At 33.0% G+C, this 12534-nt stretch overlaps 2 protein-coding genes across 2 annotated transcripts; both read left to right on the forward strand.

The window, feature by feature from the left end:
• The first annotated feature begins 4326 nt into the window (after positions 1–4326).
• LOC122590393 (protein ALP1-like) lies at positions 4327–5400 on the forward strand. The gene is made up of 2 exons (XM_043762643.1): positions 4327–4614; positions 4702–5400. Exons 1-2 carry the CDS (start codon positions 4327–4329, stop codon positions 5398–5400), a joined length of 987 nt encoding a protein of 328 aa, XP_043618578.1.
• An 865-nt stretch (positions 5401–6265) lies between these two features.
• Positions 6266–7200, forward strand: LOC122597155. The gene is made up of 2 exons (XM_043769787.1): positions 6266–6531; positions 6648–7200. The coding sequence occupies exons 1-2, from the start codon at positions 6266–6268 to the stop codon at positions 7198–7200; spliced, it is 819 nt and encodes a 272-aa protein (XP_043625722.1).
• The last annotated feature ends 5334 nt before the right edge of the window (positions 7201–12534 follow it).

Below are 12534 nucleotides of genomic sequence, written 5' to 3' on the forward strand. Positions count from 1 at the left end.
ATACATTTATTTTTTTTGGTATTTTTAACTGGGTTGTTAAAAATAAAAAGTGCTCATTTACTATTTCAAATAATGATAAGTTAATTTGAAAATTAAAAACAAAAGAATTACTTTTCGACAATCATAACGTCACCGTTTATGTTAGTTATTGAGTATAAATGCGAACTATTTTCATCCACTAATAAATCTTGGTTATTGACTATAAAGAATGATACTTACCAAAATAATACAAGTAGTGGTATTTATCCTCCTTTTCATACTAAAGAACACAAAGGTTGTGACATCACAAGTGTGCGTTGTCAAACAAACACGGCAGCCACATTGGAAAAATGATGTCAAGTTGTGTGTGTTATAAGGTGTTTTCGTGTGTGTGGGAGGTTATTTGGGCGGGATAAGGGTATTGATTTTTGAAATAAAAAGATGGTATTGAAAATGAAAATGGGCGGGATAGTGTTTGCAGAAAAGAGAGAACGTGGAAAGAAAGAGGAGTAGGAGGAATGGAGAGAGAAAAAAAGTACTATCTATCTATCAGATTATCACATTCTCATATTTCTAAATAATTTTTTATCTCTCTCCTTCTTACACTCAAAATCACTCTTTGATTTCTTCTTCTAAACAAAAACAGATTCATAAATCGATCGATGTAGATTCATCATAAGGATGGTTATTAGTTATTTCAATCCAGTTAAAAATAGTAAATGAATAGTTTTTTAACAACCCAGTTATTAACTATTCAGATTTATAGTTTATTTTTTATGAATATGAAGATCGGAGGTATATAGGATCCCAATCTTTATACTGTTTTTTTTTTTTTAAATCAAATCTTGCCAGGGTTTTCTTTTTGATTTACGATGGAAGCTAGAACATCATCACCACCAGCAACAAGTATTTGAAGATTTTCGATTCTATTGAAAATTTATTTAATATAAGATTTAATATATATTCAAGATCTGTTACTGAAAACTATATATATACACGAATCTCTATATACACTAATTATAGAAATCACTTTAAATATGGTTTTTCTTTGCTGTTCAAAATTGTGATTAAGAGATCAATCTTGTAAATGGATATTTATTATTCAAATATTTGTTGATTAGAATATGCTTTCCTTTCTTATGTAAAATTTTGATTAAAGATCAATCTTGCAAACCTATATTTGTTATTCCAAACTTTCTTGAATAAGGGCTTATAGATTGTTAATAAAAAAGAATGGGTTTGTTGCTGTTGTTGCTATTTACTTGAAACACCAACCTGTTTTGATTTAAGTTTAAGGCCGATTCATTGTTGGGTTTGTTCAATCTGCAGGAAAAGCTTGAGTCGGTTAAATAAAACATTTGGAGAAGGCTTAAAGGAGATTCAGTAAATAACCGGTCATGAAGAATCACCATTGAAATTGGTAATTTAACTTATTCGAAGAATTTATATTTCAACAAATGCACAAAAATCAAATTCCAAAGGCCAATTAAAGATTCTTAATAAAAAGAATGGGTTTGTTGTTTCTTTACTTACTTTCATGTCATCATTGATTCCTTTGTTTCAAGACCTTCTGGCTTACTAATGTTATTATTGAACATTACAGGTCAAAGCCTCTAATACTCATGAACTTAGGAGGCGGTGATGGTGTTGCGGCTGTTCTGCAGATGAAGAGGTAACCGTGTTTATCTTTTAGGTGGTGTTAATGCAATAATCTACTTACCAGGTTTAGGAAAGGGAACCTAGGCCTAAGATAAAAATAAGAAACTTTTCAAATTTTAATCAAATTGTAGATGGTACAATACTAAATCCGCCAAGAGTAGAACTTAAGCGGCTCATGTGGGTGTAAGTAAGTAAGTAACTGCTCAGTGCCGCCTTCCACGAGTTTTGAGTCCTAATACCTCGACGATGTATGGGGGAGGTTAAAATGTAGGCAGACCTTACCTCTACCTAAGTAGAGAGGCTGCTTCTAGTTTCTACCTAAATGGTAGAAAAGGCCCTCCAACCTTTGCATGGGATGAGGATCGAACCCATGACCTCTGTCTCCAGAGGCAAGGGTATTTACCACTGAACCAACCATGCTGCTTTTCATGTGGATGTGTATAATGTATTTCTGGTTATATTAGTGTAAAAACGACAATTTAAGCTGAAGCTTGTGTATTGGCTATAATTCCAAACTTGTGACAGGAACATCTGTTAGGTCCAGTTTTGACTAAAACTGGCCAGTCTCAGTCGCATTTGGAGACCGGAAGATTTGTCCAGAAATATATTAAAGTCCAGTTTCAACGTACAGATAATGCAACCGAAGACTTCCTCCAGATGAGATCTGATCAGAACTAAAGACATTCCAGTTGGAGTCGAAGACAACAAGTGGAAGATGGAGAATGACAATGGCAGCGAAACCCAGTTGGCATTTTATTCAGATAGAAACGGGAGAGCATCAGTTTAAAGCCTTTACAACGCTTTACACTAATTTCGAGAAAGACCTTTTTGCTTTATGCAGCTTTATAATTATACAGACAATATTATTTGTCTATGATTAAAGTGCAAAAGTGCATAAAGCAGGTTGGATAAAGTAACATCTTGACTTACCTTATCAAGCATTTTAAATGAATTCAACTAGTTTCCTTAAATGTTGTCAACCATATCTATACGATAAAGTTGGAATCTCAATGCCAACTTTGTCTATAAATAGAGGTCTTTGCACAACAAGAATACAACTTTGCATATTCAGACTTTTGCAAGACTTTTACAATATTCTTGGTGAACTTGTGTAATATTCTCTCAATCGCAAAAGGGAACACTTCACAACTTTAAGTGTTTCGATTGTGAAAGAGAATTTTCAAGTATAGATCAATTGTACTTCATAGGTTGTTAAGATATTTACATTTATGTATTATCTTGGTTCCGCAACAACCTTGTATTTTATTTAACATTAATAGATACAATACATTTAAAAATTACAACTTAATCTCACCATATTTACTTTATTTTATTTACTTATTGCTTTGTCATTTACTTATTGTCACCTTTTTAAGTAATTTAACCAAGGACTTGGTATACATTCACTGTAACTGGTCGTCTCCACTTCAGTGTTGATATTGCAAAGAAATCTCACCATTGACATAGAGGTGTCTTCAGTTAGTACCATCTCTTGAGTTGGGACTTATAACATCCATTGGAGTCTGTTGAAGAAGAGGTTGATGCACCTCATGCTAAACATGGTGCTTTACCTGCAGGGACAATTTCCATATGAAGAGGTTGTGTAGCTCAGGTTTTGATGTACCTCATGCTGAACATGGTGTTTAAGGTTGCAAAGAAGATTAAGAGGAAGGACACTAAGAAAGAAGACGACAGTTCTTCGGTATCACCAAATAATGAACTTTCTTTATATATTTTATTTTATTCTTGATGATATTATTTCCATGTATTTGCTTGGATGTATCTCATGGTTCACCAGGCCGTTAAGATGTGCCCTCAATTGCTGCAGTATGTTCTGTTTTAGATTCTTTAAACCGACGATAACCTTAAAGGGGTGTTTGGTTCATGGAATTCCTAGGAATTGGAATTTGAATCCCACACTTTCCTATGTTTGGTTCAACAAAAGGGTGGAATTGGAATTTAGAATTTTCCATCAAATTCTTTAAATCAATGAATTCCTAATTCCATCCATATATCGATGGAAAGCTTATGAATCCTTTGGAATTCAGACAATAGACCAAAAGCCCCCCCCCCCCCCCCCCACCACAAATGAACCCTAGCTGCAACATAATTCCATCATCTTCAAAACCTCTACCTACCTGATCTAGATCTATATTGTTCTTCCAAAAGGTAAATATTTTTTCATCTTCTTCAAAACCTTCATCTTCTTCGTAAATCTCTCTCTCTATATATATATATAAATCTGTCACTGATTTTCGTTTCACCTCTTTTATCATCATGGAATTGTTAAGTTAGGTTTTAATTATTAATAACTTGTTATGCTAGTATATATGTCTCTGCTCTTTTTTTTTATTATATCTATACATATATACACACATACTGTTAAATGGGTATATGTAAAACCAGTTGTTCTTCAAGTGTAATATATGAAAATTTTATGGACAGGACATGGCACGGCTTAGTTTAACAGCCCGAAAACGTAAGCAAAGAAGACAAACATTGATTCTAGCTTGGTGGAATCAAGTGAATATAATTATTTGTTGGTTTATTGTATGTCTTTACATGTTGGTTATTGAATACCAAATTGATAAACCATGTATTCGATACACTTTGTCAAAAATAAGTCGACACTCAATTTTGAATAGATATGTTTACGGGAGCGATACTTTAGAAATATCAAATATTAGGATGACTCAGAGGTGTTTTGAGAAGTTGTGTGGCATGCTTATAACATTTGGTGGTTTAAAAGCAAGTAGAAATATGGATATAGAAGAACAAGTTACTATTTTTCTTCATATGATAGCTCATAATATTAAGAACCGAGTCATGATAAGCAACTTTCATCGTTCGGGAGAAACAATTAGTAGAACTTTTTCCCGAGTTTGCAATGCGGTTATCAGATTGCATTCACGTTTGCTAAAGAAACCCGAACCCGTTCCTGAGAACTCCACCGACCATAGATGGAAATGGTTCAAGGTATATGTATTCATCATATTAAGTTATTAACTATATATATGTTAGTAACTTGCAATATATAATAACCTGTTTATTTTTTTCTTTTAGAATTGTTTAGGAGCTTTAGACAGAACATACATACAATGTTTAGTACCAATCGAGGAGAGGCCTAGGTATAGAACAAGAAAGGGAGATATCGCCACAATTGTGTTAGGCATGTGTTCACAAGATATGCAATTCATATTTGTCTTACCGGGTTGGGAAGGGTCTGCAGCTGATGGTAGAGTCTTACGGGATGCTCTTGATCGTCCTAATGGATTAAGAGTTGCTAGACCCGGTTACTATTTGGTAGATGCTGGATATACAAATGGAGAGGGTTTTTTAGCCCCTTATAGAGGACAAAGATATCATTTAAATGATTGGAGTGATGGACACCAACCGACTACACCAAAAGAATTCTATAACATGAGACATTCATCCGCAAGAAATGTAATAGAAAGATGTTTCGGGCTTTTGAAAGGAGGGTGGAAAATTTTAAAGGACAACTCATTTTATCCTATCGATACGAAGATTAGGATCATAATGGCATGTTGTCTCCTCCATAATTTTATAAGACAAGAATTAGAAGATGACCCGCAAGAAATGGAAGATGTTGTAGATGAGGGAACCGGAGATGGAGCTGGAAATGGAGATGGATATGGAGAAGAGGATAATATAAGTTCTGTTGGAACTTCAAACGAGTGGACTACATTTAGAAATAACTTGGCAAATACTATGTTTGAGTCTTGGAATGCTAGTCGTATTTGAACCATTTATGTAGGCTGTGATTTGAACCATTTATGTAGGCTGTGATTGAACCATTTGTGATGTTGCTTTGTTGCTGCTGTTATTAGTATTATGTGAACCTTGTATTCTAAACATAATTTATAATGTTTTATTGTTGCTGTTTTTGTTTTTAATTTTTTACTTTATTTATGTATTGCTGTTTCTGTATTATTGTTATACCTTTGTTCTGTTTTGCTGTTTCTGTTTTTAGTGCAGTTTGAGTGTTGTTTAGGCTATTTGTAGTGGAGTTTGAGTGTTGCTTTAATTAGATTGTTTAGGGCTGGTTTTCCTGCAAGTTTTATGCAAGTTTTAGGTTGTTTTTTCTGCAGTTTTGGGCTGATTTTTCTGCAGTTTTGAGGTCTGTTCTATGGCTAATTTTACTGCAAGTTTTAGGCTGTTTTTTCTGTAGTATTGGACTGATTTTTCTGCAATTTTGAGGTCTGTTCTATGGCTAATTTTACTGCAAGTTTTAGGCTGTTTTTACTGCAGTTTTGGGCTGACTTTTATGCAGTTTTGAGGTCTGTTCTATGGCTAATTTTACTGCAAGTTTTAGGTTGTTTTTACTGCAGTTTTGGGCTGATTTTTCTGCAGTTTAGGGCTGTTTTTACTGCAAGTTTTAGGCTGTTTTTACTGCAGTTGTATGGCTATTTTTGATGTTGTTTTTACTGCAAGTTTTGGGTTATTTTGCTGCAGTTTTGGTTGCTGTTTAGTGCAGTTTTTTGTAACCTGTTTTTACTGTTAGTTACAACTGTTTTTACTGCATAATACAGGTATGACAAGTCAAAACAGAACCTATCGGGGATGGACGAAAGAAGAAGATGCAAAGTTGGTGGAAGCTTTACTAACCATGGTAAATGTAGGAGGATATAAAGCCGATAATGGCTTTAGATCCGGGTATTTAACTCATCTTGAAGCAACCTTGAAAGTATCGCTTCCTGAGTCGGGTCTTTTGGGTAAACCTCACATTGAATCAAGAATAAAAACAATGAAAAAAGATTGGCAAGTTGTATTTGATATGTTGAATACAAGTGGGTTTGGTTATGATAAGGAGAACAATTGTGTGACCACGACATCTCCAGGAGTATGGGATGCTTATCTCCAGGTATTACCTTGGTTTTATTATTATTATTAAGTTGTTTACAATTATAATTGGGTAGCAACATAGCAGATTTGATATATATATATATATGTATATATATATATATATTTTGTTTTAATGTGATATAAAGTCATAAAGGGGCATCAAAATGGAAAAATAAAAAGCTTCCACATTATGAAGATTTATGTATTGTTTTTGGAAAAGATCGAGCTCAAGGAAATAGAGCCAAGGTTGCTACCGAGATGGAAGAGCAAGTGAATATTGAGGAACTAGAGGAAGACTCGCATGATAGTTTTGATGAAGCGATGGAAGGTAGCCACACGGCACGTACCACCACAAGTGTTCAAGTTGAAGAAGTTTCAAGTATTCCTAGTAAGAAAAGGAAGAGCACATCTCAAACAACTTCTATGGTTGAAAGTTTGAATGATGCGGTTATGTATTTTGGTGAACGTCTCAAAGAATTATCGGCGGAATTGAGTGAAGGTATAAAACTTGAAGTTGAACTTAATAAAAAAACCGCTATGCTAACGTTGGAGCTTGAAAAAATGACATCACTATCTCAATTGGAAAGGTTTAAGGCAATTCGTAAAATGAAAAGTGATCATGATAGTGTACTTACTTTTTGGGATTTGAAGGAAGAAGAAAGGGAGGATTGGGTACAGTTTGTGATGTCGGAATATTAAGAAAATGGTTAAGGTAATATAGTTTATGTCGAAGTTAGTGGTACTTATTTTGAAGCTTTTGGATGTACGGTTTTTTGAACCAATTGTAGTTTGAAAAAGACATGGTAAGTTGTAATAGTTGGTTTGTTTGGAACAAATTCGATGCATATTGTGGGATTTGTTTGTATGAATGGTTGTAGTGTATGACAAATGAATATTAATTGTGAATTACATATGAATGGTTTACTAGTAAAAAGTTCTTTCAAATATAAAGCAAAAAGTTAATATATATATATATATATATATAATATAATATAATTTACTAAAGTAACTAGAATAACATTATAAATTTTGCAAGAAGACAATTTATAAGAAAAATTAATTAAAGAGTATTTTTGTCATTTGACATAAATTACATTCCAATTCCTTTGATAAATTTCATTGAATTCTGCCAACCAAACAGAACACAGATTTTAAAACTTTCAGATTCCAATTCCTTCAGATTCCAATTCCATTGACAGATTCCAATTCCTTCAAAAACATTCCGCGAACCAAACGCCCCCTAAGTTGTTTCTTACTTATAATTCTATTTTGAAATGTGCAGGTAGTAAGCTCTAGAAAATGGCCTTATATTTCCCGCTACAGGGCATCTGTAATAGCACAATCTGCTCGAGTTGAAATGATTGATGGGCTATTCCAACCTATGTCACCCGGGAAAGATGAGGGCATCATAAGGTTTGATTTAGTTATAAACTTTGCAAAATTTTCACATACTTCAGGAGGTTTATGGAACCATGGATGATGTATAAAGATGATCACATGGCAGAATCCTGGAATTCATAAAGAAACCCTTGAGTTGTCATTTTTAATTTTTAAAGTAGTTACTTGAGGAGGGATTGTTTCATGTTTGATTTCTTTGAGCATGGTGTTAGTGTGTTACTTCATTAAACTTCTATTTATTCTCTCCGGTTTGACAAAAAGTTTTCATGGGTCGATAACTTGAAACACGATATGTTTGACCCGTTACCCAACCCGTCAATGTTGCATTACCTACTGCTGACCTTGATTTGGGCTCATTCACTTTTAGTAAAATGTTAGTCATATTGTAGTAACTCTTAGGATACGATTACGTGTGTAACAAAAGTTTCTGGTGGTGTTTTGTTTTAACTTGCAGGAACTGGCTAACACAAACATTTGTTGCTAATGTACAACATTATGGGTCATGCAAGGTAAATATTTTTGAATAGTTTTGGTTCTTTGTCCATAAAGTAGATCATTAGCAGTTGTGCCGACAACCCTCCACATCTTGCACATCCTCTTTTAAATACTTATGGAGTTATATGTTATGTTTTTTTACTCGAGGCATTATGATGGTTTTATATGTTCAGGTCTCGATATTGTTTCGAGTTTCAGTGTTGGATTGGATATAGTCAGGGTATTGTAAGCAGAAACGGATTAGAGTTAGTGAGTTACTAAAACACCTGCTTTCTTGACTGATGATATTGCTGATTTAGCTATTAGTTTGATTTTAGCCACTAACAATCACTCTTGGCTACAAATGTGTCAATATTACATTGACTAAGAACCACTCTTGGACTTAATTGTATTGATGAGGTAAAAGACTAATGTCTTAACTTGATGAGGTAAAAGACTGCATATCATCAAAAACCAATACTTTACACATTTGTACCCCTCATATGCTTAATCACATCATTGTATCCAAGAAACTAATAGTTTCCGTCGTGCTTTTGTAGATACTTATTATGAGGTAAAAAGGAGAGACCAAAAAGTGTAAGCTATTCATGGTACCATAACAGTGCTATAGAGGTGATTGTTAAGGAGGCTTCTTGCTACTCCTTTTACTTTGTGTTATTACTATTTTGTTATTTAAAAAAGAAAAACACAGATTCCGTTGGTTACTTAAAGGTTCAAGCTGTCACTCCTGGGTCAAATGAGAAATTTGATGACTTTGAAAGTGTGGTACAAGCAGCCGAGAAAAACGAGTTGGTTATCTTTGAGGTTCTTGGAAAGGGTTGCTATGGAACAACTTATAAGGCTATATTTGATGAGGAAACGACAGTGGTGGTGAAATGGATACCAGAAGTTAGGGTTTAGAAGAAAGAATTTAAACAGCATATGGAGTTAGTAGGGTGGCTTGGAAGGCACCCCAAAATTGTGTTGTTCTGCGCTTACTATTATTCAAAGTATTTCAAGATAAAAGAGTATGAAGAGTTGGTAGAAAATTGAGAGGTTAAATACTGACATGTTTAAAATCATGAGCTTGCTTTGACTACTTTCTTTCTTCAATTATTGTTTTGGATGCACTTGAAGCAAAGAATACAATTACATTTTGTTTTGTTTTGTTTTAAGATCATTTGTTTAACTATATAAGTAGGTCATGTATAGCAGTATATATATGTGTGTAATGTACGTGTGAAATATAAAATTTAGAGTTGTGGCAAAAGAGAGATAGCAAAAGATGAAATTGTAAATAAAGTAAAATTAGAGAATTATACTGGAGAATTAGCATCATATTGGAGAGTTAGTCTGGAAACAATAAATGATTTTACTTAGACGATAACTATTTTTATTTTCTCGGAAATATTAAAAACAATTTTGTTCGACAGGCCATGGCCTTTGGCAAGTGGTGTACTTATGTACTTGACAAAAGAATATTCCCTTTTAATAAAAGTAAATAGTATATTAGGTAGTTAATAGATGAGAAAATAAAAAAGAATTTTTAAAAAAATTACTCAAAATATTACCATCCATATTGTATTTGGAAGTATTTCTTTTGATGGTACAAAATAATGAAAAATACATAAATCGAGAGTTTAAACAGATTGAATGAAACATGGAGGAGATAGAACAATAAGAGAAATATGATGATTATGATCATTTTCAAGTTTCAAAGATACTATAGTTTTTGTCAAAACAGATCACAATTTTAGAACTTTTTTCAAATTTGAATATGCATTTTAAAACCAATTACTAATTATGTAGGTATTAGGTCTCATTAATTGTTTTCTATCTAAGACTAAACTTTTAAGCTAATTACTATTTTTCACAAGTTTTATTTTATATTAATTACTAAAACCGATTTTCGTAAACGTACCTGCGTTTTACGCGGGATAAAAATCTTTCTTTTTTTTTTTACCAAAACATCAATAATGAGACCAAGATTTATTAGTATAACAATTTTTATCTACTTATTTTTCAAAACAAAAAATACTTTTTATTTCTTATCTATTTAATTTTTAAAAGGGCAAAATCCATAAAAGGATAACCTATTTGTTCAATATTCCTAATACCTATTTAGTTTTCGTCTATTAAAAGGATCTAATTTTTAAAAATTTCGCAATAAAGGGAATATTGTTAGTTTTTAACACCAACGTTCCGTTAAATGCTATATCCCCACTTTCATGTCATTAAAAAACTGATGTGGACATATTACAGGATAATTATTTCTTTCACTATCTCACAATACAAATACAAAAGAATAAAACACACACAAGACATCACAAACCTCTCTCTCAAGAATCCGGCCACCGCCACTGGTGGTCAACCGCCGCATGTTGCCGCCGGGAAATCACCGTCACCACTCATCACCATTTCCACCGTATTCCTCTCTATTAGCTTTGCTCTCATTAGAAGCAACAACCAACAATCCAACTTCACAGCCGCCACCTGCCACCGCCGTGGCTGTCTCTTGATCTCTCTATTTAAAAATCCTGAAGTACAACAACATCTCTCCCTCTCCTATAAATATGTTTTTCCGGCTGTCAACGGTGGTGGGTACAAGCAGCAGCATTTTTTGAACTAATGATCAAGAGTAGTTGTTGCATTTCAGTTGATGACTAGATTTTTGCTATGTAATGAAATCACAAAGACACTACATTTGTTACTGGTAACATATTTTGTTTTGATTATGAATAATATTTGGTTGAACTTCTCTATTGAATTACGAGTAGTTAGAAAAAGATGAAAGAGATAATTGCTCCACTTGGATGTATGGATATGAAGATGTGTATATGATGATGAATACATTAATGAAATTTAGTTTGGATTTGATAGAATTGATTTTAGATTGGAATTTGATTTTCATCTGGATTTGATGTGGGATGTGTCATGTGTGTGCACATCGAGAGATAAAAAAAGAAAGGAAAGATTAGTAAAAGCGGAGAAAAATTTAATGATATGACAACAGTGACGTGGCATTTAACGGATGGTTGGTGTTAAAAACTAAAGACATTCCCTTTATAGCGAAATTTCTAAAAGTAAGATCCTTTTAATAGACGAAAACTAAAACTAAATAAGTTTCCTTTATTATGAATTATTTTAAGTGAAGGAATAAAGAAACTAATTAAATGGTTACATAAATAAAATTTTCTTATAATGACAATTAATTGATTCAGAAGCATGAAGTTAAACCAGGATAATCACCATGATCATTTCCAAACATTTTCTTTGGCTACACATAAAACGTTTACCTCTCAAGAATTGAACTTCAAACTAGTGATGATTCTGGTCAATAAAATAACAACTCTTAGAGCGAAATAGAAACATAATAATAAAATTATAAAAGTAATAATATAGTTTAAAATACCTTAAAATTTGGTTATAACATTTGAATTCCACTCGTTTTCATTTTTAATTTAGATCTTTAGCCTGTCATGTTAGAGGTGCACAAAAAAACCGGTTAACCTAACCGATCCGTTCAAAAACGGGTTAACCTAACCGGTTACTAATCGAGTATTACTGTACCGGTTATAGGTTATTATTAACCGTAGGTTAGTAATCGATCATGGCTTTCAAAACAAAAATCGGTTATTAACCGTTTAACCGATAATCGGTTTTTTTTTTAAAATAATAACCTATAACCGGTTAACCTAGATTTATCTATTATTATCTTTATTTATTGAACATAACCCTCACACAAACCTGCCGCTGTAGCAACATTATTGTGAAACAAGACCTCAATTTATTCAACTAGCAATCTAGCATTATAATTCAACTAGATTGAAGACAGAAATATTCAACTAGCATTATAATTCAATCAATTATATGTTCAATCGATTTATTCAGATCTACATCTATACTTACCGCCGGTCCACCGTCATCAATACTTGTTGCCGAACGATGTCGGAGATTACATCACATGGTAAAGAATCCTTACTTATTTTTTGTGAGGGTTTTTTCCGATCGAAACAGAGAGAGAGAGAGTTTTTCGATCGAAACAAAGGTTTTTTTGTGTCGATCGATTGATTGAATGGGGAAGAAAACAGAAAATAAAATAAGGAAATTCATGTTTTGGTAATGTTTTTGGTTTTGAATGTTTATGTCTTGTCTCTGACT

Source organism: Erigeron canadensis, chromosome 1 (genome assembly GCF_010389155.1).
Source record: "Erigeron canadensis isolate Cc75 chromosome 1, C_canadensis_v1, whole genome shotgun sequence".
Lineage (NCBI taxonomy): Eukaryota > Viridiplantae > Streptophyta > Magnoliopsida > Asterales > Asteraceae > Erigeron > Erigeron canadensis.

Coding starts and splice junctions, on each gene's coding strand:
- LOC122590393 (XM_043762643.1), top strand. CDS start 4,327: ATGACTCAGAGGTGTTTTGAGAAGTTGTGTGGCATGCTTATAACATTT. Junction 4,615..4,701: donor ATAGATGGAAATGGTTCAAG/GTATATGTATTC, acceptor TTTTTCTTTTAG/AATTGTTTAGGAGCTTTAGA.
- LOC122597155 (XM_043769787.1), top strand. CDS start 6,266: ATGGTAAATGTAGGAGGATATAAAGCCGATAATGGCTTTAGATCCGGG. Junction 6,532..6,647: donor TATCTCCAGGTATTACCTTG/GTTTTATTATTA, acceptor TGTGATATAAAG/TCATAAAGGGGCATCAAAAT.